Raw genomic sequence first — 26,010 nt, forward strand, 5'->3', positions numbered from 1 at the left:
GCCCCTCCCCCAAGTCCCTCCTCCCTACCTTTTATCTTAGCCTGCTTGGCACACTTTCCTCATTCCTGAAGAAGGGCTCATGCCCGAAACGTCGATTCTCCTGCTCCTTGGATGCTGCCTGACCTGCTGCGCTTTTCCAGCAACACATTTTCAGCTCTGATCTCCAGCATCTGCCGTCCTCACTTTGTCCTATAATAGTAATGTTGTCCCAGTCGAACTCATGTTGCTTGTCATCTGCGTGTCTGGCCATTAAGGATAGCTGGTCGTGTCGTTTCATGGTTAGTTGGTGTTCATGGATGCGGATCGTTAGCTGTCTTCCTGTTTGACCTATGTAGTGTTTTGTGCAGTCCTTGCATGGGATTTTGTAAGAACGATATTCTCCAAAAGTAAAGAGATTTTGAATAAAAGGCTGGTATTCTTGTAAACAAGCTCTTTTAGTTAACAACTTATTCCATTCTACATCATTCTCAGAGAAACTTATTAATTTCCTACATATTTGCACTTGGAGAAGTGTGAAAAACGGAAACGAAAAATGTTAGTAATATTCAGAGGATCAGTCAGCACCTGCGGAGGTAACTGATAGATTGAAGTTTCAGGTGTGGGCCACAGATTTCAACTTACAAGCTGAATGTTTCCAGCATTTTTCTGCTTTTCTTTACATTACAGTGTGGAAACAGGCCCTTCGGCCCAACAAGTCCACACCGACCCGCCGAAGCGCAACCCACCCATACCCCTACATTTATCCCTATAACTAACTCTACGGGCAATTTAGCATGGCCAATTCACCTGACCTGCACATCTTTGGACTGTGGGAGCAAACCGGAGCACCGGGAGGAAACCCACGCAGACACGGGGGGAACGTGCAAACTCCACACAGTCAGTCGCCTGAGGCGGGAATTGAACCCGGGTCTCTGGCGCTGTGAGGCAACAGTGCTAACCACTGTGCCACCGTGCCGCCGTAATTCAAGGTCTGCAGCAGCTCCTTGCACCTGCAGTGTTTGATATATTTTATGTTAATACCATACAGACGCAAGGATGGCATGCTCCAGAAATTAGGTAAGTCAACAAAATCGATGAATTTCAGCACTCTGCTGCCTGATATTGCTCCACAAAACAGTATTCAGCTAAATATACTGCTTAAAAAATTATTAGAAATAATATGCCATCTGTAAAGAAATGAAAATATCTAATTGCAGATAAATAAATATTTGGCCCACTTATGAGCACCAGTTTGTAAATTTATGAATACATTTCAAGTGCAAATTGATAACTAAGGCTGCCTGAATATTCACATACACAATATATGCATAATAGTGCAACCAAAATGATTTAAAATTAATGTAGTGTCAAAACAATCAGTTGAAAAATCCCCAAAACAGTGTGATTCCTCAGGGTAGAGCCCTAGGCCCAACTACCTTCAGCTGTTTCATCAACGATCTTCTCTTCATCAGAATGTCAGAAGTGGGGATGTTCGCAGATGATGCACAATGTTAAACACCATTCGCGACGACTCAGATACTGAAGAAGTCCACGTTCAAATGCAAAACGATTTGGATAAGATCCAGGCTTTGGCTGACAAGTGGCAAAAGTAACTTTGGTGCCACACAAATGCCAGGCTATGACCATCACCAATAAGAAATAATCTAATCACCATCCCTTGACATTCAATGGTGTTACCATCAGTGAATCCCCCATTATCAACATCTTTGGACTTACCATTGACCAGAAACTTAACTGGATCCATCTCATAAACATAGTGGCTACAACAGCAGGTCAGAAGTCAGCTAGGAATACTGTGACAAATAACACACCTCCTCACTCCTGAAATTCTGCCCATCATATCCAATCCTCTTGAACAGCATTGTGGGTCAACCCATAGCAGGTGAATTGCAGTGGTTCAAGAAGGCAGGTCATTCCCCACCTTCTCAAGGGCATTTTGGGATGGGCAATAAATGCTGGCCAGGCAGCAACCCTTACAAATAAATTTTTTAAAATTCATCAAAATGGAATGGAAATTATATTTGTCAATACCAATGGAGGATATTGCTAGCAGAATGCCACTGTAGTTAGTATCTTATCCCTTCAGCAATTCCGGTATTTTAAAAATGAAAGAATTTGTTTTTAAATTGACTAACTGTAGTTTGAGTTCATTCTGTACTATGTGGCTTTAGTTAGATACAGTTTTCCCTTTCTTCCCCAGGTTCAGAATGACCAATGTCAAGCAATGGATGGTGAATCAAAATGGATAAGAAAAACAGAAAGAAATGAATGGGATCATCATTCAGTAGGTGTCGAAATCTGGTGTTTTGAAGTATTTTCAATACTTTTTTTTGACTTCCCTGTAGATTTTACATTGTTATAAAAAACACTTTTTGAGTATTGAATCTTGATACAATGCTCTAATGCAAACAAGCTGACCATCAGCAATGAGAGCAGTACAGGGGTTCCCCAATTTACAAACATCCAACTTAGGAATGTTCGTAATGCATTATATTCTGACTTGCATAGAAATCAACTTCCCAATGGACCCCAGAACATTTGTAACCTGGGAAATTACCTGTATTATTATCAAATTATAATTGAGTTGGATGGTGACATTTCTATACCTGCGGCAGATTGTATTTATACATCTGCTTGTTAGTTATTGTGTTGCTGCTCTACGTCTCTGACTGTTAATTAATACTGGAAGATTTTCTGCTACAACGAAAAGGGAATATCTGTTTATACAATGGAATATTAACCCTTGCACTAAACTTATGAGAACTCTGTGTTCTTTCAACTCTGGCTTGTTCCACATTTCCCACCTCTTCATGTCACCATTGGCAAACATGTCTTCAGTCATCCAAACTTTGAATTGCTTGTTATAGTCTTTTAGTCTTTCCACCACACTTTACTTTCAGATGCTACAAAAAAAAACTATTTCTTTGGTTAATAGTTGGCCAACTGTCCTAATAGTCTTAGGATTGGTTCCAATTCCTGCTAGATTAAACCGCTGAAAAAACATCTTTGGACAATTTAAGACTGACAGTGGTACTATACAATACAAGATTTTGTTGTAGTGTGCATGAAAAAATACACAGTATTGAGCACAAAATATTCACTGTGAGGACAGAGCAACTATTATTGTAATTGTTGGGCTCAGTGATTTAGTGGAATTTTGGATATTTTCTGATAACTCAGCAGTTCATGTCAGACATCTTGTTGAAGTGTCATAATTGCAGAATATAAAGGTATCGAGAGAAAACACAGTTGCTTATTCAGAAAAAAAATTGCTATCAGATATGGATGTTTAATAAGATATGTGTTTGGTGGGACAGCATTGTCTAAACCTCCAAAAAAAAATGAAGAAAATTAGAAAGAGATCAAACAGATCAAAACAATCACATACAAAATCAGCAAATCCAATTTCAGTGAGATATGGATGGGTTGAATTGGTGTTTGAATATATGGAAACTGGCATTAATGTCAGATTACTCTATTTTCTCTGATCAGGGTTTGCAAAGGGTCCAGATTAATTCTTGCTGAAAACTAATTGCATTTAACAGGGCACAAATCAGCATTACAATAAATACTCTCAAATTGCTTCAATTAGTATAGGTCTGACAACGCTCAAGAAGCTTAACATCATCCAAGGCAGGGCAAGCTGCTTGATGGATGCTAGATCCACAAGTGTTCAGTTCTTCCACTATTGACGCACAACAGCAGCAAGATGTACCAACTAAAGGCTGCTTTGCTGAAATTTAGCAAGGCTCCTTAGACAGCATCTTCCAATTCATGGTCATTATCATTTAGAAGGACAGGAACATAGGAACACCACCACCTGCAAGTTCCCCTCGCCAAGCCACTCACCATCCCAACTTGGAAACATATTACCGTTCCTTCAATTTCCATGCCCCCTGGATTTAATTTCCCTGCCCCCTGGATCAAAATCCTGGAACTTCCTCCCTAATTGCATTGTGAGTGTTCCTATACTAAATGGACTGCAGCCAGAAGACAGCTCACTACTACCTTCACACCTCACTACAGATGGACAGTAAATTCTGGTCCAGTCAAGCTCTCATCCTCTGAAAGAAGAAAAACAGTGTCTCATGTAGCTTAATTTGTAAGAATGGAATGTAGATTGTGAATGAAGCAACTTTGTAGCTGCTGAGGATGTCAAAAGTGGTCAAATGAATGTACGTATTTATTACAGGAGATTGATATAATAAAACATGAAAGGATTTAAAGGGAATGTTGCAGAATGTACAGCTAAAATGAACAATGGTTCTTTCTTAACCCCTATAAGAGACATGAGGAATCATAAATTAATCTCCCTATGGAGTTCATTGGGTATAATTTCCGTTGGTAACAGGCAATGGCCTACCAGCTGGAACTGAATGCCAGAGCTCTTTGTAAAGCAGACCCAGGCCACGTAGTCATGGCCGAGTGATTAAGGCGATGGATTTGATATCGATTGAGGCCCCCACGCTGATTCAAACCCTATCAACTACATTTTCCATCTTTCTTGATCCTGCACCTTTGAGATGTCCTCTTGTCATGCAGAGTTAATTTCCCTGCCCCCTGGACTGAGAGACCTGGGTTCAAGTTCCACGTGCTACAGAGGTGTGTAATAATATCTCTGAACTGGTTGATTAGAAAAACAAGTTAAATAAAACAAAACAGTAAAGCAGACCTAGGGATGCCCTCTTGTGGCACAGTGGTAGTGTCTATACTCCTGGATTGAGCGACTTGGAACTAAGTCACTCCTGTTCCAGAGCTTTGTAATAGCATTGCTGAACAGGTTGATTAGGAAAATAGCTTAATTTTAAAAAGACTTTTTTGAAAAGGAAGCCCATAGGCACCACTGTAACTTAATGTTTGGCACGGCGGTCAAGTTTGATTCCAGCTTAAAGAGCTCAGACTGTATAGCTCAGTGGTTCAAATACTGCCTTTGTAAACCAGGGGTTGTGTGTTCACATCTCATATGAAGTGTTTCATGTTTCTACTCCCTTCAACAACAAAAAGAGTGATTGATATTTCTGGGCCTTTTTGTAGCTCAGTGGTAGTGTCCCTTCCCCTGGACCAAGATGTTCAAGTTCCATCTGCTCCAGAGGTGTGTAATAGCATCGCTGAGCAGGTTGATTCAAAAAACAGTTTAAATAAAAAAGAAGTAGACCCAAGGGTGGGTCTGGAGAGCTCAATTTTGGGTTCAACAATAAATGATGTTCCTTTCCAGTCAGGCTTCCTGAGTTATTATATGTTCCAAAGGAACAGTGAAAAGAGACGGAATGGCAAACAGGTTGGAATCATAACATAATTGTGCAGCTGATGGCTGTGATGGGGATGTGTATAGACTGGATCAGTGTAGGCATTAAGGATGTATTCATTCTACTGCAGGTCACACCACAGCATGGAAACAGATTCAGGGACATCTGCATTGGGACCCCTTGAACAGAGGCCTGAGGCTTTGCATGAATCTGCTTTAGAATGAGCACTGATGTTTAGATTTCTAGGTAATCCATAGAATGGCACAGTTGTTCCAAGGTCTAAATGCTGTTGTTAGATCCACTGTCACACAGATCATGGATATTGACATCTAAGACCTCCCAACAGAGGCATCACTACAATGTGCTGGATAAGTGTGTCGGTGCTCTGGGCAGATACATAAAGCATTTGCTAATACTTTCTGGGCAGCTGAGGTGCTAAATCAAGCAATCCCCTCAGGTTTGGACTTGATTTTTATGATGACTAAATTATGGTCACATTCATGCCAGATTTCTCACTTATATCTCCACTGAAGGGTTACTGGATCTGAAATGTTAACTCTGCTTTCACTTCACAGATGCTGCCAGACCTGCTGAGTTTTTCCAGAGATTTTTAGCATCCGCAGTTCTTTCAGTTTTTCTGAGCTTATATGTTCTGCTGCCAGAACGGACTGTTAAATTTGGTGAGTTTGCTGCCCTGCATGTGAAGGCGATACAATTTCAATAAGAAACTCTGAATGGTCTTACCATAGCAGATTTTCACAAGTCTTGAAAATACTTTGTTATTTGCTCCCATATTTTTTAAATATGGGGGACATTGTTCATCAACTCTGCCACCTTCACAGTCGTTGTTTCTTCACTTTTTCCTGCTGGGAAACTGACCTTGAGCTCCCTTCCTTCTCAACATCCAGCAGCAGCACCCCAAATGTGTTCTCCTGAAATAGTCGCACCTGTTTACTGCGCAGCAAGCAATTTTGCATTGTAACATCAATTAAACCGTTGTCAGAGTCATAGAGATATACAGCACAGAAACAGACCCTTCATTCCAACTTGTCCATGCCAACCAGATATCCCAAATTAATCTAGTCCTGTGTTCCAGCACTTGTTGTGCAAGGACTTACTTGCAGATCTCCAGAAAGAGCTGTTTTGTCAAATTTCCCTTTCCTGGAATCAGTGAGTTTCCCGCACCAAAGTCAATTTGCATAGATGGAATATGTTAACATAACTCTGAGAAATTGCAGCAATCAATCTGTATGCAAAAATGCAGCAGCATAGGTGAAAATGATGTCATGCTGCCTACACACTGCATCAAGACCAGAGCATGCACCCTCCTGTTACCATGGTTCCTGATCAACATTATGCTTATGCCACTGGTTCAAACAGTTGTGGTCTCCATTTTTCATGACAGGATTCTGTTGTGAGGGTAATTTTGTGAAGAAGCAGAGTACAGTTCACAATTGTCATGCTGCAAAGGTACAGTGTTTTTTTAAATTGATGGGGAATTTGCAGAATGTATGTTGTTGCCAATTCTCTTCCATTTGCTTTAAAAATAAAGATGTTAACATTGTACATTATGTTTCTTATCTCACTGGACATGGAAGTTAAACTAAATAGGTATCTTCACACTAGTCTGGGTAAATAGATTTTCAACATAAAAGGAAGTTTCAGAGCTTTTACTCCTGCACGTGTTGATTCTGCTTTTCGTTTTGAGCTTAGTACAAAATAAGTAGTGTTGTTTTGAAAGCTCATTACCGAAGAGTTATTTTAATCTGTGTTCATTGAGAATGCTTAGTATTCAATGGCAAAGGTTATTAACATTAATGAGTGTAAAATGGAGAAGTTGAATAGCAGTCAATATTTACAGTGCTATATTGTAATAAATTTTTTTATTGATTTTTGGAAAACATCCCAAGATAGAGAATTTATATATGTTGCACATGACCTCACTTTATTTCCAGTTCATTTATTAGAATTTGTTTTCCCTTTTTTTGAAGTAATGAGCCATTTTCTAATTTATAAATCCTAGGGGGAGACTGACCTCTGAGAATATGGCTTGTTTAGTCCCTCACAAGGAAGGGAATGAGTGTAGTTCAGGATGGCAGCTTTTTTGGTTTTACTTTACCTACTGATTTCAATGATCGAGCTCAAGTCAGAATCTGTAATGGGAATGAGGGACAAAGTTTGGATGAAGCTAGTGAAACATTAGGTGAATTGGCCATGCTAAATTGCCTATAGTGTTAGGTGCATTAGTCAGGGATAAATGTAGGGGCTTATCTGGGTGGATTGCTCTTCGGAGGGTTAGTGTGGACTTGTTGGGCCAAAGGGCTTGTTTCCCTACTGTAGGGAATCTAATCTAATCTAATCAAGCATTGATCTTTTAATTGGCATTGTTAATACACTTTGAGTTCAGAGAAACCAAAAGAATTACTCTGAACATCGAAATGGCTGATTTAGCAGTGCCAGTTACATCTTTTCACTGTGATGCAGCCTTCTTTGCTTGGATGCATTTGCATAAATATGTGTGCACAGGTTGTTGACCTATCTGTTGCAGTGATGAGTTTTCCTTCTATTAAAAAGAGAGTCTCCCACACCCAGTGACTCAGACAGCCCATTATATTCCTCACGGTGTTTTTATTTTGTTGGTCTATTGGGGTTTATGGTGATTTTCCATGCATTATGAAGGTTTTTTTTCCTTTTGGAGGTTCCTTTTGCATATTGAATTTGATCAGGGACATTTTGGACAGGAAATATTTTATTCAACACGCAGACCTTGGAAACCCATCTGACAAGAGATCACTCACATGAGCAGCCAGTGGTGTGAAAACAGATTCTTTCCACTCTGTATCTCCAGATGGGGACACCTGAAAAAACCTCAATCAAATCAGGAGATGTTTTTGGCACAAACTACATTGAAAGAACCTTTTTCAAAGTTTTAAACTTTATATCAAGCGTTTTCAATGGTCATCGAAGCAGGAGGAGAAACCTCCATTGATTGCTGTGAACTGGTACTCAGGACTTTGATCCCACAGTGCACCAGGCTTACGTAGCCAGCCTCCATCTTTGATCCAGGCAGCTGCCATTCCACTGCCAAGCTGTGCTTGTGATAATTATTGTATTACTGCTGCATCATTAAGTGATAGTGTGCAAAGTAATGCAGCAAAAAAGGAATGACTGAACGATTGCGCTTGTCATGATTTTTGTTTATATACCTGGAAACCCAACACATTTCAGCATCTTAAGGCCTGATATTGTCAACTCCTGGCCCCATCTCATCCATGAACAACAAGAGAGGTACTATAAGACTGCCCTCCAACAACCATTTCCCTATTTACAGTTAGTTTTAACCTTGAAAAAGATATGTCTTTGTCAGAACACATTTGCACAAAAGCACAAATTCCTTTTTTATAATCATTCATGGGGATTTGATGGTTATCTCTAATTGACCTTGAACAGAATGGCCTGTTTGTCCATTTCAGAGGCAAGCCAAACCAGATCTGGACAATAGATTTATTTCCCAAATCAGGCAATAATGAACCGGATAGGTTTTTGAACAGCAATTGATTACAGCTATCATTTCATGATTAGCTAGCTTTCAAAACCAGATTCATTAGCTGAATTTATGTTATGACATGGTGGGATTTTAAATGGAAGTATTATCTTGGGCTCTACATGATTAATCAGATAACATTACTGCTACATCAACATCTCCTTTTGAATGATTAACTTCAGAATCTGTTGTTTTTTGCACTTTCTCCTTTTGTTAATTTAATTTTTTTGTTGACTGAACAACAAATGGGAAATGGGTTTAGAGTAAGCAGTTGAAGGTGAAGCACCTTCCCAAGTGTGATTGACTGAATTGCTATATCTGCTGTCATTTCTTTCGGGACTGGAGCTTAATTTGTCCTGTTTCTAAGTGAGTTTTGTGTTTGTCAGGATATCTGCATGTGCAGAAAATGACTTCATCATGTAATACTTTTCACAACCATCAGATATCTTAAAACATTTTACAGCCAATTAACACTGTAGGACTAGGGGCAACGCAGCAGCTAATTTGCACACAGCCAGTAGGAATATAGTAAATCCAGTTGATGAATAATTACGAGTCAGTTCACTGAGGATTGTTCCCCAATAATTCTTCAAAGTAGTACCACAAGATAATTTACATACATCTGAGCAGGCATAGCAGCTCATCCCCAAAAACAGCAACTTCAACAATGCAGCACTCTCTTTGTGCTGCACTGGACTGTCAGCCTTGATGCTTTTGTGCTCAAGTTCATATGGGATATGAATTCAGAACCTTGTGACCCAGATGCAAGAGTGCCACTATTTAATACAAGGATGATACATATTAGAGACTAGGAAGGGAAGGATTTTTCTGCGAACTTTTGAATCATATAGGTCAGAAAGAGCCCAGGTGTCAAAAGAATTTAAGCATATTGCAAAGTAATTTTGCCATCTCAGTGGATTTGCACTCCATGTAATGCCATACTGAATTATTGTGCATTTACTGCCTTCAGGGAATATCACTTCACTCTGCTCCTACATCAGGTTAGCCTTCACATCACAAACTTTCACTGTAAATTTAACATTGTTACAAAGCCACAACAAATTTACAGCATGCCTATAGACTAAATGCATCCTTTTAATCTACATGATTAACTTTCATTTTACTTGTAAGAGTAGAAGTGGCATTGGAACAAAATTTGTATTTTTCATAACCGAAGGCTGATCCAAACTGAGGTTGAAAGTTTGCCAATATATTGATAAATCTGCACCTGTGCAGAGTTCTTAAATTGCAATATCCATCCTGTTAACATCTGACCTGCATAAATCTTGTGCTTTTACTTCCTCAGAGTTGTGCTGCTATTCTTTCCAAGTGTTGTAATGGTAATTTTTTTTCTCCACAGGTACAGTTGAATCATGGAAATAATGTTTTGTATTGGCGAACAACAGGCTTTTCAATGGGTACAAAAATGCTAAAGCCTGTTCTCATCAGGAACATTTTCATCACAGGTATGTTGGAAGCTAGACTGAACCAATGAAATAGTCTACTTAAAAATAAGTATTTTATGATGAAAAATTCCTTGATAATGATGATGTAAGGTATTTCCTGAATTATTGTCCTCTGAGAAGAAAGTAATTGTAAGTAATACAGCAAAATGCTATCTGACTTGCTTTAAGTCATTTGCCCTGGTTATCCAGATTGCACTTAACTGACTATCTCTTGAGAATCTATTAAGATTTATTTTCATATAAATTGGATACAACAAGGTAGTGCTTATGAGTGACAAACCCCCAGGCTAGTAAATTGAATAGAATCAATTTAAGGGTTGGCAGCAGCAAAATAAAATGACTATGAAATCAGACAAATTGTTTTGATTAAAAACTTCACTGGTTCACCAATGCCTTTCAGGAAAGTGAACCTGCTTCTACCATCTGGTCCTGGCCTACATCCCAAGCTGTGGGATTGAATTCAACTTTGACTTGTGGTGCAGAATGGGTGGTACATTTCACTCCACGTGCTCTGCTTGAAATCTGTGGGAAAAAAAGGTTAATTGGCTGTTAAAGGACAGCTGTTCATTCTCACGAAGGCAATTTATTTATCTCCTGTCCAGTTAATTCTAACAAATAGATATTCTGAGGTATGCTGATCACATGGTTGAAGCAAATATTGAACATGTCGGCATTCTGGACTGTATGTCTGGAAGAAAATCCTGATTATCCGGTATTCCAGTGTTTCCCACCTTGAAAGAGTAAATTATTTTAATAGGAGGCAAAGCAGGCTTTCAATAAGGTCCCACATAAGGGATTAGAATGCAAACTTGAAGTGCATAGGATGTGGATAGAAAACTGTTTGGTAGATAGGAAACAAACAGTAGGAATAAATGGGTCTTTTTCTGAGTGACAGCCATGATAGCGGGGTACTGCAGGGATCTGTGCTTGGACTCCAACTGTTCATGTGATATCTCCAAGTTTGCAAATTACACAAAGTTGGGGGGAGGGTATGCTATGAAGAGGATGCAGAGAAACTTCATTGTGATTTGAACAAGTTAAATATACATGGCAGATGCAATATAATGTGAATAAGTGTGAGATTGTCCATTTTGGTAGCAAAAACAAGGAGGCAGATTGGGAAAAGGGGCAGGTGCAATGAGACTTGGGTATCCTTGTATATTATTTGCTGAAATTAAGCATGTAAGTGCAGTAGCCAGTAAGGAAGGCAATGGTATGTTGGCCTTCATAGCAAGGAAATTTGAGTACTGGAACAGGGATGTCTTGCTGTAATTGTACAGGGCATTGATAACACCACACCTGGAGTATTGTGTGCAATTTTGGATCCTTATTTGAGGAAGTATATTCTGGCTACTGAGGCAGTACAAAGAAGGTTTACTAGCCTGATTCCTTGGATGTCAGAACTAACACATGAGGAAAGACTTGCTTGGCTAGCAATATAATTTAAAGTTTAGAAGAATGAGGGGGTGCTTATAGAAACCTGTAAAAGTCTATCAGGATTAGACAAGGTAGATTCAGGAGGATGGTCTCAATGAATTGATTTAAATTTAATTTACTGTCACGTGTACTGAGGCACAGTGAAAAGCTTTGTCTTGCGACCGTGAAGTCCATGAACCAGGGATCACAGTCTAAGGATAAAGGGTAGGCCTTTAACGACTGAGATGAGGAGAAATTTCTTACCACTGAGAGTTGTAAGTATAGTGAGTGTAATGAGGTCAATTCATAGAGTATGAGTTACCTGACTGGACCAGATTAATAACCCCAATCAGGGAGCCCTGTCTGACAGATAAGAATGTCAAACATCCTGTCACCCTGTTCATAACAGAGAATACAGGATTACTGACATGTACTGATTTTGTGATGTGTCAGAGAATGGTGATATGGGGAGGTGAGGATTAAATAATTATGATGGAAAATGTCTTTTGAAGCTGACTCTGGGAAAGCTAGGTCAGTGTCAAGGACTCTCCACGTATAAATAAATGATGACTTGGTGATGGAATACTGGTTTCTGTAGAGTTATTTCAGTAAGCGTGTGGAATTCTCAGCATAGGAAATGTTTGAAGCCAAAATAATCAAGACTTCCAAGAAAGATGTAAATATACTTCTTCGGACTAAAAGACGATCTGGAGAGAAAGTACTGAGTTTGGATGGTCAGCCATGATGATATTGACTGGCAGAGCAGGCTTGGAAGGCTGAATGGGCTTCTACCACTCCTATACTCTGTGTTTCTATGATAAAAAAAAGGTGTGAAAATACATCTGTGAATGGAGTTCATTGACTTGTGTGTGCATCTTCTGTTCATGAGTGTAATCATGATCTTTGGCTAATCTGCATGTTACATGGTTGTGCTGTGTGCCGGTTTCCTGGTGTGCGGCCATATCTTTTAGTCAAGTAATGATCTGCTCAAGAAGCTTTTTAAAAGGACATTTATTGTGTGCTAATCCCTCGTACCATATTTCAGTAGTTTAGGACCTTAATCCCCGGACACTGGAGCTTTATTCTGTTTGAATCCAAACCAGGATGCCCATTTTTCACAACCAGCACAGTCATCAGCAGCACAACATGGGTTCTCCCCAAAATCTTTGCACCACAGGTGTTTATGACACATGTAACTCTATGATTAGCAGAAAGGCACTATATATGGGAATCTTTGCAGTGTTACTATGTCACCCTGTTCATAACAGAGAATACAGGATTACTGACATGTACTGATTTTGTGATGTGTCAGAGAATGGTGATATGGGGAGGTGAGGATTAAATAATTATGATGGAAAATGTCTTTTGAAACAAAATCCTCCATGTTTGAAAGGTTTTTAAAGCATTTTTATTAAGCCTCTTAACAGATGGATTCTATATTTCATGCTGTGATTGTTAAATCTGGCATTTGCTTGTAGCAACTTTCTGAATGATTAAATAGAATTTTGCTTGAAAGACATTGTGTTACTTTCAATCAGTACTTTATTGATCGTCACTATTTTTGTAGGTTGCCTGGGGATTTCCATGCATAGCATCTTGTTTTCATGTGGGAAAATTGCATTGAGTCAGTTCAGCCTAATAGAACCCTTTTTAAACCAGAAATGCTGTTTTGTTGCGGCACAATTATTCTTGATACAATTTTGTAATGATCATAATAATATGAATCCTTCTGCAGTCTACCCTTTTCAATCATGATGGACTGACAGGAAATATACAGATATATAACCAAAAGATCCTCACAGTTAAAGTTTTCCCATAATGGAGTATTTGTCTGTACAAAATTATCATGAATTTATAACTAAATGCAGCATAAAGTGTTACAATCTAGAGAGAGTACATTTTAATTTTACGTACATGAAACATGCTTTTCTGCTCCAGTTTGCTAGATCTTTTGGAGCATTATGATTTACACCCTTCAAACTATGGGCCTTACCTGGCCACTTGGATAGCTCAGTTATGTTAAATATCATGCAACATGGGTTAAGAAGATCAACAACCTGTTCTGATATGCTCACAACAATACCTTCTAACTGACTCCATGTTATTCATCACTTTGCCGTGTGCCTAATGTTGTAACAGTGGAACATTTGCCATGTTTGACCATGTTTGGATTTTCAAACTAATTGTGCAAAGCACTTTGAAACAGGTTGATGAGAAAAACACAATGTAAGTCCAAGTATATTATTGTGGCACCCAATGTCGAGATTGGGAACATGAACTGATTGCAGGCAGCATTGATTATATTTGATAATTGTTCATAGGAGAAAGTAAATTGGCGTAAGGATATAGTCATTGTGTTTTGTGTCCAGTTTCATTTCTGGACTGAAGTGAAAATTGGTCAATGAAATTGATGCAACTAAGCTGCAAGTTACAAAAGAGATAAATATCTGGTTTAATTAATTAGCCTTTGTCTTTCTTTGTCAATAATTATCTGGGTTTGTTTATTTTTAAGGAGTAGCCTATACATCAGAATGTTTTCCATGTAAACCAGGCACGTTTAATGCAAAACCTGGATCCTCTCATTGTCATTTATGTCCAAGAAACACCTATTCTCCAAGAGCAGCAACTTCATGTCAAGCATGTGAAAAAGATAAATACTCAGGTAACAGATGACTGAAATAATAAGTGAATTGATTGTGAATTTTATCATACCCTAGTTACATTCATATTATTTAGGCAGTTAAGCACTCATGCCACAATTAGCAAAGAAACACTTTTTTTTCTGTAAAGATACTAATGTACAGAAAGATAAAGCTATCATCTAAAATTGTTCTCTCTACAAGAGGTGTCAGTCTGTTTGTTTTACATATGTCAAAATGGTAAAGAGAGAAATTTCACACAACCATATTAAAGTCAAACTAATATCACACGACCGAGTATCAGGGCTTCAGTCTTCTGACTTTCTGATGTACAAAGAGGTAGAAGAAGGATGTTACATCATTTGTGTAAGGAAGCTTACCCATTTAATGCCTGCTATTCCTTCTGACATATACCATTTTGGGTTTGCAAATGAGAAGCCTCCTTAATATTTCCATTTGCCTCCTTTTTCATATGTTCTCTGCTTATGGATGTGTGTGGTTTAACTGGAGCACAGTTTAGTCAGAGCCATATGCTTCTATAGGACTTCGTCCAAGCAGAATCTTTTTACTTATTGGCCAGATAGGGAAAGCTGGTGGTTACTTCATAATAGAACCCATTCTGCTCTTCGCTTCTCTGGCATTCTCACAATCCTCAAGTAATCGCTGTCAAAAGTGCTTACTTCCCCCAACTAGATGGTCAATAATCCAATCGCTCAACACCCTGAGCCATCGTTGCTTGAAATAATTTGTCTGTGCACCTGATCCCTTTAGTAAGGCAGTCATATCAACCTAGAGAACAGAAAAGAAGTGCTTGCTTTTGATGTGGCTCCTTATGGTTGTATTATTCCCATGTGGTACATCAGCTAATGCCCCCTTGTGTTATAGATTAGATTACTTACAGTGTGGAAACAGGCCCTTCGGCCCAACAAGTCCACACCGCCCCGCCGAACCGCAACCCACCCATACCCCCTACATTTACCCTTTACCTAACACTATGGGCAATTTAGCATGGCCAATTCACCTGACCTGCACATCTTTGGACTGTGGGAGGAAACCGGAGCACCCGGAGGAAACCCAGCCAGACACGGGGAGAATGTGCAAACTCCACATAGTCAGTCGCCTGAGGCGGGAATTGAACCCAGGTCTCTGGAGCTGTGAGGCAGCAGTGCTAACCACTGTGCCACCGTGCCGCCCAAAGACATGAGCAATAAAATTAATGAAGATTATCTGTACTTTGACTTGCTCATTTCTTGAGTATATTTGTATCAAAAATATTTTGCTTCTTTTTATTCATCACGATTGGATCTCATTCATTGTGTGTGCTTAGATTCCATGACATTTATCTATTTGTGTTTGATTCTTTTTGACCTTTTTGATTCAGAGCCTGGTTCAGGAACATGCAAACCACGATCTCCATGCTCAGGGAAGGATTATTTCTCTACACACACACCATGTGATGTCGAAGGAAAGGTAATACTCTTAGAGAGAACTTTTGGGATTTTAACTGATTTGCTAAACATTTTGCATAAAGATGGCCATCTGCTGTTTGGATATGGGCCTAAAAGGATTAATGCTCAGCAGTATCATTAGTACCCGCTCCTCGGATGCTGCCTGACCTGCTGTGCTTTTCCAGCACCATACTCTCGGCTCTAATCTCCAGCATCTGCAGTCCTCACTTTCACCTGGTATCATTAATACCACCCACTATAATGGATGTTATATGTACTCGTGAACAGAATAGCTTAGGACCTCAGACGAGCAAAACCTAACGCTGGGGTTCTCCTCAGTCTCCATGTGAAAGTTTCTCCTTCCTGATATGGTGAGAGTAATAGCACATAAGGTAATAAATAAGGTGAGAATGAAACAATCATTCTTAACATTGAGAAAACATTTCCCAATATTTCCCTGAAGCCTTAAATGGTGACTTCACAATCTCACCGATGAATGGCAACAACCTTATTTCTATGTATCTGCACTTCCTTAAGCCTCCAACCTGCCTGCTTTCCCACTACTAATTCTTCTCTTCTCCACCAAAAAGTTGAATGGCACAAATTCCAGGCAGTTGAAACAGAGCATGTACCTGGTGACTACAGCTCATCAAATGCCTGTCCTAGTCACCTGAGAGCTGCTTCCTCTGCACAATTTCTCTGCAGAGTCCACGGCTAGTCTCCTCCTCTCGCTTTCAGGCAACTCTGCATCGGCAAATCGCCAGCTTGATCGCATCAACATGCCTGCTGTCGGAACAACTCAGACACCATTTCTGTCCTTCAAGAATTTTATTTTGGACCTGATAGACACTCATGACCCATATTCTTTGACCAGATCACTCAGCACACTAAGAATGCCAAATGTCTTACGTGTCTACATGTCTGTTGGTGGCAAGGTGGCTCATTGGTTAGCACTGCTGCCTCACAGCACCGGGGACCAGGGTTCGATTCCAGCCTCAGGCATCTGTCTGTGTGGAGTTTATATGTTCTCCCCATGTCTGTGTGGGTTTCCTCCTGATGCTCTTGTTTCCTCTCATAATCCAAAGATGTGCAGGTTAGGTGAATTGGCTATGCTAAATTGCCCATAGTGTCCAGGGATGTGTAGGTTAGGTGCATTTGTAAATATAGAATAATAGAATGGGAGAATGGGTCTGAATGGGTTACTCTTCATAGCGTCGGTGTGGACTTGTTGGGCCGAAGGGCCTATTTCCACACTGTATGAATTCTATGATAGTCTATGCAGGCTAACTTTGTGCTAACATGGACACATACAACTTATAAATCTTAGCTGCCAACCTCTGCAATTTAATTTGCTTTTTAATGTGGAGGAGAACCAGGTAGCTTATAACAGTGGGAAGCACTGAAATGTCAATGTATCAGTCAGTCGGGGGTGAACATACCACTATATGGCACTGTGCCAAATCAACATCAGAGCTGCAACATGTACAAGCAGCTCATGCAGCAAACACAAGTATGTGTTTCAAGTGAATGGGCATGTCAAAGGGGAAAACTCCTTCGTGGGGTGAAGAGGGACTACGGACAGTCAAAGGGTTTATCAGACTACATCGCATGAGGCTCGCCATGGATAGTTCTGCAGGTGTAAGCAGTACAGGTATTCCAATTTGGACAGTCAAGGTGCTTTTGAGACATCAGTCTGCAATGGGTCAGTGTCTCAGCAATGAGACAAAGGTGAATAGTGAGTATGATGGAAATGGATACAAAAGCAATTAATGGTCATGCGTGGGCAAGAGAGGTCAAGTGAGTAAAGAGTACAAATGGCACAAAAGATTAATGATCTTGGAAGATGAAATAGCGTGAACCCTTGACAGAGCATGATGTGTGCAATACTGAGAGTTGCAGGGCATGAATGTTGATGAAATGTGTGTGCTGTGGCAAAGTTAGCATGATTGGTGGTCCTGTGAGTGTGATGTAGCAGAGAAAAAATGGTGGTACTTCCCTTTGGAGAGCACTGAAGATCATTTAACTTCTCGCGATTTTGCTGGGAATCTCTCTTAATTCAGGACTAATGCTGCCAGGCTATCTGTATCTGGCATTGACTCTTTGGTACCTTCCTCTCCACTAGCACTTCCACATCCCTGTCCTGGAAGCAGGGAGTGATTGTGCCTTTTCACCTAGACATTTTCAGGGTCATACTCTGCAGTTTGAAAGATCATTCCTGCCCTGTAGCGTTCTGGTGCCAGAGGTTTGTAAACTCAGAGGTCACTTCCATCTCACTCCACATAACTCCATGGGAAATGCTACAAACAGCTCAGTTGCATTCGTAATGAATTAAAAGCACAAGATTGAATTAAAATTTTACTCTGGTTTATGGCAGTGTATCAAAGAGATTTTCCTTTGTGTACGAAGTTAGTCAAATTCCGGTTTTGGAATATACTTTATAATTGTGATGTGCACAAAATTTAGTGAGAAGTTGTAACATTCAGAGTCAAAATTCAACATTGAAAAGAATTGGGACAAGTTAAGAGGACACACTGGAGAGTTTATGGATCCAGAATCAATATTGAAAGTTCTCAGGGAAACTCCCTTCCAAGTATATATCATTATGCCATGGGCCTTGGTGGGTCTGTCCTGTCAGTGGGACAGAACCTACTAGGGATAGTGAATGAAGTGTCTGGACATCATCTGTTAGGTGTGATTCTTATCAGGTTGTTGCTGGTTCTGCTATCCAAGTTTTGGCACAGTCCTCCAGATGTCAGAACTTTGCAAGGATTGACTGGATCCCATCATCATTGTCAATGGCTTTGTTGACACCAGGTGATCCAACCAATCTTTTTTTTTGAGATTTTGCATCAATTCGTTACAACTGATTAGCTTGCTAGATCATTTCAGAGGCTATTTTGCTGCAGTCTGGAGTCACATGTGGCCAGAGCAGGTAAAGGAGGCATATTTACCTTTTCTTCTGGGACATTAGTGAACCAGATAGGCTTTTACAACAATCAACAATGGTTTCATGGTCACCATTAAACTACATTCAAGGTTCGATAACTGAATTCAAATTTCACCATCAGCTATGGTGGGATTTGAACCCGTGTTTACAGAACATTAGTTTTGGTCTCAGGATTACTCTTTAAGTGACAACAGCTACACCTCTGCCTCTCATATAGGATACCCCACTCTGCCTTTAAAGGCCTTGACCTCGGTGATCACTTAATGGCCTCACTATTCGATGTTTCACTCCTCATGGCTTCTTCACCCTCCCACACCACTTCCTGACTGTGACCTCATACAGCTTGCTTTCCTAACCACAAGGGATCCTGCTGAGGTCACTCTCTCATGTTACTATTTATCCTTCTCAATCAGTAACCTAACTCTCTTTCCAGCTCTCCATAAAGAGTAGAGCTCATATCCTTGGTACCATGGCTCAGAAATGGCCAGTAGGCCCTCTTTCATGGAACTGATTAGAACTTGTATAGTGGAGGCCAGCCAGTTCCAAGCTAAAATAACAAGTGGAGCTCTATTTACACTGTTGGACTCCAGTTTGCTTATTTTAAAGGGATGTATTGACTGAAAGAGTGAGCTACTTTGGATATCTGGTAGTAGACATTCTTCAGCATCACGATTAATGAGGCAATATTGTGCTTTTGACTTCCATTTTAACAATACTTGCTGAACAAGTTTAAAACTGATTCTAGCATTTCAGGTTTTTCCCCAAGTTTGTTCACCGTGTTCCTGCTTTTTCAGGCCTATCTCCATGGCAATCCCACACAAAGTTAACATTCAGCCTGAACTAAAAGGGTGGAAATCTATTTCTTCTTTCTTCTGTAAATATCTTAAATAGATTAAACTCGCTAGTGGGTCCACCTAACTTCAGAAATGCTAGAAAAACCACAACAGAAAAGCACCTACTATTTAAGTCTCAAAAAGTTCTTAATAGTCAGATTATCACATCAAGCAGAGGACAGGATGCTTTACGGTAATCTTGATTGCAGGTAACTGCAATGTCCATGCAGGACATTGATGCCCTTGAATTTGGAAAGAAAATCTCATTGTCAAAATCAAAATTGCTGAACATTAACAAACCTGATGAGCAAGTATTTGATTGAAAGGAATGAAACAATATTATCGCTTTAATTTCCTTGACTTTTTTTTCTAGGTTGGTTGTTTCAAGCCTGCAGCACTGAGGTAACTTTTTTCCTTGTTCTCTTCCTTGATCTTCCAGACACAGGTAATGTATAAATGGATTGAACCCAAACTCTGCAGTGAAGATGCAAAGGGAGCAGTGAAACTTCCTGCGTCGGGAGCCAAGAAGTCATGTCAGCCATGTAACCCAGGCTTTGTCCAAATTAATGGTACTCATAACTGTGAGCCATGTCAGTATGGATTTTACTCAGATGGATCTCAAGGTAAAATGATTGTGTTTGTTTGGGGCATTTTTGGCAAGGATACATGAAATGTACTTTGTGAAAAAATAAACTTGTAAACTTTCTAAAGAGAGTAATGCATTTAGTATGTTTTTACTGGTTAAAATTAAAGGCCTTGAGTGAGTTAAACATCCTTGTAAGCTGCCTATTATGATATAGGAAATGCAGTTTAATAACATTAATTGGATCTATGCATAATGGCGGTAGTATTGACCCAGTAGTGAGTAGAGGACCGCATAGCAGGGACCAAAACATGCAAACTCCTGTGGGGTTGTTTTGTAGGCTTCTGGGGTAGTTGGGGATGGGCTGAATATTTCATTCAAAGGAACATTGTATCTCATTGAAGGACCTGACATTAGGGAGAGGGGACACGGTGAAAACCATCCTCCTATCCATGCTCCCAATTCCCCTCTGTTCACTGCACACAAGAGCCTCACCCTACAATCACCCCCACCTTCCCTTCACCAGTGATCACTCACAGTCTGGGATCTGACCACAATACTTGGCCTGTAGTGAGTGTCATGCCTGTTGTGTACATGTTATGTGTCACACTCATACTATTGTAGTAAGTGAGACCAGTTCAATTGACTTGAAAAATCTTGGAAAGATTTAATTAATAGAAACTGATCATTTGCAAGTTGCAGAGTGACTCACCTACACATCCTTAATCTAGACAGCTATTTCTTGGATTCCCCATGGTTGTTGATTATGTGGTGTTAACCTAATCTTTGGCTTATTAGTAGTTTTTAAACCACTAACACAATACCCTCTTACTTCCAAGAAACATTTACATGCACCAAAAGTGAAAAGACAGACATATACATTAGATAGTTTCAAAACAATTTTCACAGAAACAAGAATTGAAACATTTTAAGAGTTTAAAGGTCTATGAGTCTACATGACGTGCAGTGGAGTAGCAGGGCTGCGTGCAGGACCTTGCTTGGGCTCACCCACTCCTGTCTGCTTTCTTTCTTTTTTTCTTTTTACTTCTCCTTTTCTTTCATTTTCCCTTTCTTGGAGCCTTTTGTGGTGGGTTAGTTAGCGAGGCAGCGACAAGCAGGCCGTGCACAAAATGGCAGCTCCTCCTCGCAGTTGGAGGCAGAAGCGGATACAGATCCTTATAACAACAGGAGGTGGATGTGGCAGCGGCAGTGGGGGTGTCCTCTTTGTGTTTGAGGCCAGTGGTTGCAGCAGACATTTCATGGTGGCAGTGCCAGCAAGGAGACATCTCGAAGGAGGGTGCCGAAGTGGGACTCTTGGTGAGATGGTGCCATCTGCTCTGGCAACAGAGCGAGGGACCTCTGGTTGCAGTAGGGCTGGAGGAGAAACTCCTAGCGTGGGCAGGGTGGCAGTTGCAGAGGCAGCAGCGTGGTATGCCCAGAGCTAGAGACGCCTGGTTGTGAGGCAAGTGTGGGCTCAGCACAGGACCTGGCATCGGCAGTGGCATTGGCAATCTAGGCTCAGCAGCAAAGAGCTGGCACCTAAAGAGTGCTGACTTCTATGTTGGTGGGTCCAGCTCAGGTGGCAGCAAGGTGGTGGAGGAGAGGTGATGGCACAGCGTGGCTGGTGAGCTGGCTCAGGGCTCTCTTTCAATTATACCTTTTATCCTTTTTATTCTTAGACTATTCAAAATGGTGCCAGATTGTAGCAACTATAGAAGCATCTCACTGAATATTACTGTATTATTCACTGTAAAATGCAAGTGACAATAAATGAATAAATTGTAAATCAGGTGATTTGACAATCCTTCCAGATCTTTTGATGGTGTGACCTTCCTAAAATCTATACTTCACACTTGGGTTTTTCTCAACTAGCTATGTGTGCTGGTTTCTTGCATGTTGTTACATTGTTTGATACTTTCATGATGGTTGGAGTCAAATAAATGGGCAGATTCATCCTGAGTGATATCAAGCTTCTTGAATTTTGTTGGAGCTACACTCATCCAGGCAAGTAGGAACTATTCCGTCACACTCCCCACTTGTGCTTTGTAGATGGAGGACAGGCTTTGGGGAAATAGGTGGTGAAATACCTGCCATAGAATTTGCAACTCTGATCTGCACATGTCGCCATTGTACAGTTATGACCTCTCTTTAGGTGCCTAAATAGTCTGAGTATTACACTCAACACCTCGGCCACAGATGACAATTGGAAATTTGGAAAAGTGTTCGATGACCGGAAGAAAAGTTTTCACATGCATGTTGAAAAATGTGTTATGTTTTGAATTAAGGGACTGATGGAATCTCATGAGGGTATTGTGGTTCTTTGTGTTGATATGATTTGTTACGTCAGCACATCCCAACCTTGTTTCCTTGATTGTTGACCTATGACCAGTATATAGTATCCCATTGTTTTCATTCTATACCCATATCTCTCTGATGCAGTTGTATCAATAAGTCTAGCAAAACGTTTTGAGTATAATCACTTGGGTGAAATGTCATGATATTTGATACATGCAGATAATGATAGTAGTTCCTTCACCTGTTGCTGTGAATGTCACTTTGTAAAGTGCATCTTGTTTTTCATTCCATGTAATTTGTGGTTTGAAGGTATAGCTTTGAATGACAATATATTTAAAATTAATAATACCAACTCCACAATCACTTGCTGCGGAAGTCTCCGGAAACACAACAACAGTTTGTAACTCATAACAGATAGGAGTGACATGAGTTTGTGTGGCTCCCAATGGTGATAAATTAGCATTTTTAAATGCTGATTTGTGACTAGCTTTGTTTAATCTATACATTATCTGTTCCAAATGAATGTTGATGAATTCTGTCAAAAATAAGATACACAAAGATAAGATACAATTTTCTCATGATCAAACTACAGTTCTTTAAGTTATCCTCATGCTGGGACAGCATGGTGTCCTTGTACTGCTTCATGTAGGCAAACGTTAACAAGCAACAATGCTCACTGGCTTTTAAATAATAGTTTATGGGGCCGTGTTGCTGCTGAGTTGCAACATTTAACAGCAGTGTACATCAGTGGTTCAAGAGTATTATTCATGATGGTCCAATTATTAATAGACAAAACCCCATGATCAAAATGCACTCTGGTTTATAATCTGGATCTGTGGCTCATTCAGTGAAGACTTATAAAATTATATCACTAATATTGTCGGAAAAAGATACATTCTTGAAGATTCTACTCCTCAGATGGAGAAATGGGCAGAGTCACCAGTGTTTCCTGATTTTGCCAACAAAGGTCCTGGAAATGTGTATAAGCTGATTCTTTCTGAAGTGCTATCCTAAAAGAAGTGGAATGTGAGGAGACATTTGTAGGTAACTCTATGGAGCACAGTTGGATGCATTACTAAAACAAACTGTAACAGATACAACCGGTTGATTAAATAACTTCCTCATATTTGTTTTTCTGCAGAATGTACTAAGTGTCCTGTTGGCACTGAACCAGTATTGGGATTTGAATACAAATGGTGGAATACTTTGCCAAAAAATATGTTTAGTTCATGTTTCAGTGGAATGAATCAAGACTGTGGAGAAACGCCAGGTAAATAATAAAAATTGTACATCAAATAATATATCATTTACATAATAAATAGTTAAACAAATATTCTGTCTAAACCATTTATGTACCAGTTCCTTCTATGATATATTTTGCTTTTCCATTCAATATGCACAATTAGTACACTTCCAATTATTATTGATCATAACTTGGTCTGTCACATACACTTAAACTTTTAAAAAGTCCTTACTATTTCGTGTGTCACTCCACTAGTTACCAATAAGATTTATTTGCAGCTTGTCAGCCTTTCCTTTGCATACCTAACTGTGTGATCCTTTTCCTTGATTCCTTCATTACATGTGTGATTTCTTAATTCTGATCCCAGCCTTTGTCAGATAAGATGCTGAAATTTAAGTAAGTGAAAGGTACTAAGCATTTTAAGCCCCCATGACCTTGCTCCTTACCATTTTGTATCTTCTGATCTGAGGGTGCCATCAAAAAGCCCAACCATCAACTTATTCTGGCAGCTCTGCTTTGGTACTTGCTTAGGAACCAACAACAAAATGATTTGGAAAGACATTAACTCATAATCATGGCTTCCTTGTCACTGCTTTTGGCAGAAAACATTTCCACTACCCCAACCAATCACCACTTTATGCCTCGGCTAGAGCCTTGCAAAGTGGTTGGGAGCTTGGCATTATGAATGTCCTTTGTTCTTTGTTATATATTGGAGCTGTAGAGGGGGTATTGGTACCTATTAGCGTGAATGTACTTTTCTGAGAGTTCAACTGAACATCATGTTTGAGGGAGAAGCTAGTATTTGTCGGATGCTAGGTACTTATCCTGTGGAGAAATAGCTGCAATTCTTTTAAAGAAATTTCATTGTTTCAGGATGGGAGGTAGCTGGAGATCACATACATAGTTCGATTGCAAGTGCTGGCAATAATTACTTGTTGCTAATGATGCATGTTCCTGGATTTAGGTAAGAAAAAGTCCTCAAAGCATATTACTTTTATGGCATAAGCAAGGACTTCATGAAGCTATCGGATATCTTTCATGATGATTTTTAATAATCATTTGGTAGATTCTTAAAATCTATGTATTCTTACAATCTTCACTTTCTCCCTTGTATTTTCCTTGACCAAATGACATACTTACTTAATGCTAGCATGCTACTGCAATATGGTTCAGTGCAGTTATCTCCAGGTAGTGTCTCTAATGCTGCTTCTTCGTCCACAAACCAGAAAGTCAGCAGTGTTGGAGAATCTAGTTGTTTTTTTTTGCTCACTCCTGTGCAGACATTTTGTTCAGATCTGATGAAATAACCTAATTTCTAATTATAAATGTAAGGTGAGAGTAGAGGCCGACTTAGGTTTTCTCAGATGACCTTGTTAAGGTATAGGTACAAAAGTAGTGCATTAGCTACATGAATTTAAACAAGTCTCCTTAAATAAAACTTCACTTATTGCAGCAGACGTTTTGATGACAGGGCCCAAATACTAGAAATTTAATTTATTTTGACATAATTATATTTTGATAAGAAAATTTGTGAAAGGGATCTGCATTAATATGACTTCTTTAAGTGTGACAGCATAAAACAGAGAAAATCATCTATTTAAAAAATATATTTATGCATCCCTTCGTCAGACAAGATCAGTGATATCATATTGAATGGTGTGGCAAACTCGACGAGCTATATGCTCTTCTCCTGTTCCTCTTTCTTACCTTCTGATCACATCTGCTTAATTTCACAGACCCCCGCAGTCAACAGTAGAGAATCTAGACAATCCAGAAGTTGCTCGGATCACTTTTATCTTTGAGACAATGTGCACTGCAGACTGCGAGTTATATTTCTTGGTGGTAAGTCATGCTGTATTTATTTTTGCCGTGAGATTGAATGGATTTGATATGTGCAGCTTTATGTAAGGTTTGGAGGGGGATAAGCTTAATTTATTGAGGACCTTTGAATGAATTTAAATTTCTTACATTGTGCAAGATCTTGAGGATACTTTTTAGCATAATATGTTGAAAGTTAATATTTAAGAACTCAGGCAATTGACCTTCAAATAATCTTTGTAGGATGCCATAATACAAGATACAAATACTTATTTCATATCATAAATGTTTTAACACATCTCAGATGACTTTGAATACATGGGGAGACATGATTGAGTGGAAGTATGTGAAGACCTGTGTTAAAACCAATTAACCCTTAGATTAGATTCCCTACAGTGTGGAAACAGGCCCTTTGGCCCAACTAATCCACACAGACTCTCCAAAGAGAAACCCACCCAGATCCATTTCCCTCTGACTAATGTACCTAACGCTATGGACAATTTAGCATGGCCAATTCACCTGACCTGCACGT

The 26,010-nt window shown here is 39.6% G+C and overlaps 1 protein-coding gene across 2 annotated transcripts in view; it reads left to right on the forward strand.

Moving 5' to 3' along the window:
- elapor1 (endosome-lysosome associated apoptosis and autophagy regulator 1) overlaps positions 1–26,010 on the forward strand; it is a 131,394-nt gene that overhangs the window by 58,986 nt on the left and 46,398 nt on the right. For both annotated transcript variants that reach the window (XM_043716712.1, XM_043716714.1), the window contains exons 5-12: positions 2,201–2,284; positions 10,151–10,256; positions 14,185–14,334; positions 15,693–15,781; positions 19,979–20,162; positions 23,559–23,687; positions 24,534–24,624; positions 25,397–25,502. In XM_043716712.1, the coding sequence (XP_043572647.1) occupies positions 2,201–2,284; positions 10,151–10,256; positions 14,185–14,334; positions 15,693–15,781; positions 19,979–20,162; positions 23,559–23,687; positions 24,534–24,624; positions 25,397–25,502 (939 nt within the window). The remainder of the gene's footprint in view (positions 1–2,200; positions 2,285–10,150; positions 10,257–14,184; positions 14,335–15,692; positions 15,782–19,978; positions 20,163–23,558; positions 23,688–24,533; positions 24,625–25,396; positions 25,503–26,010) is intronic.

The sequence above is a fragment of the Chiloscyllium plagiosum genome, chromosome 26 (genome assembly GCF_004010195.1).
Source record: "Chiloscyllium plagiosum isolate BGI_BamShark_2017 chromosome 26, ASM401019v2, whole genome shotgun sequence".
Lineage (NCBI taxonomy): Eukaryota > Metazoa > Chordata > Chondrichthyes > Orectolobiformes > Hemiscylliidae > Chiloscyllium > Chiloscyllium plagiosum.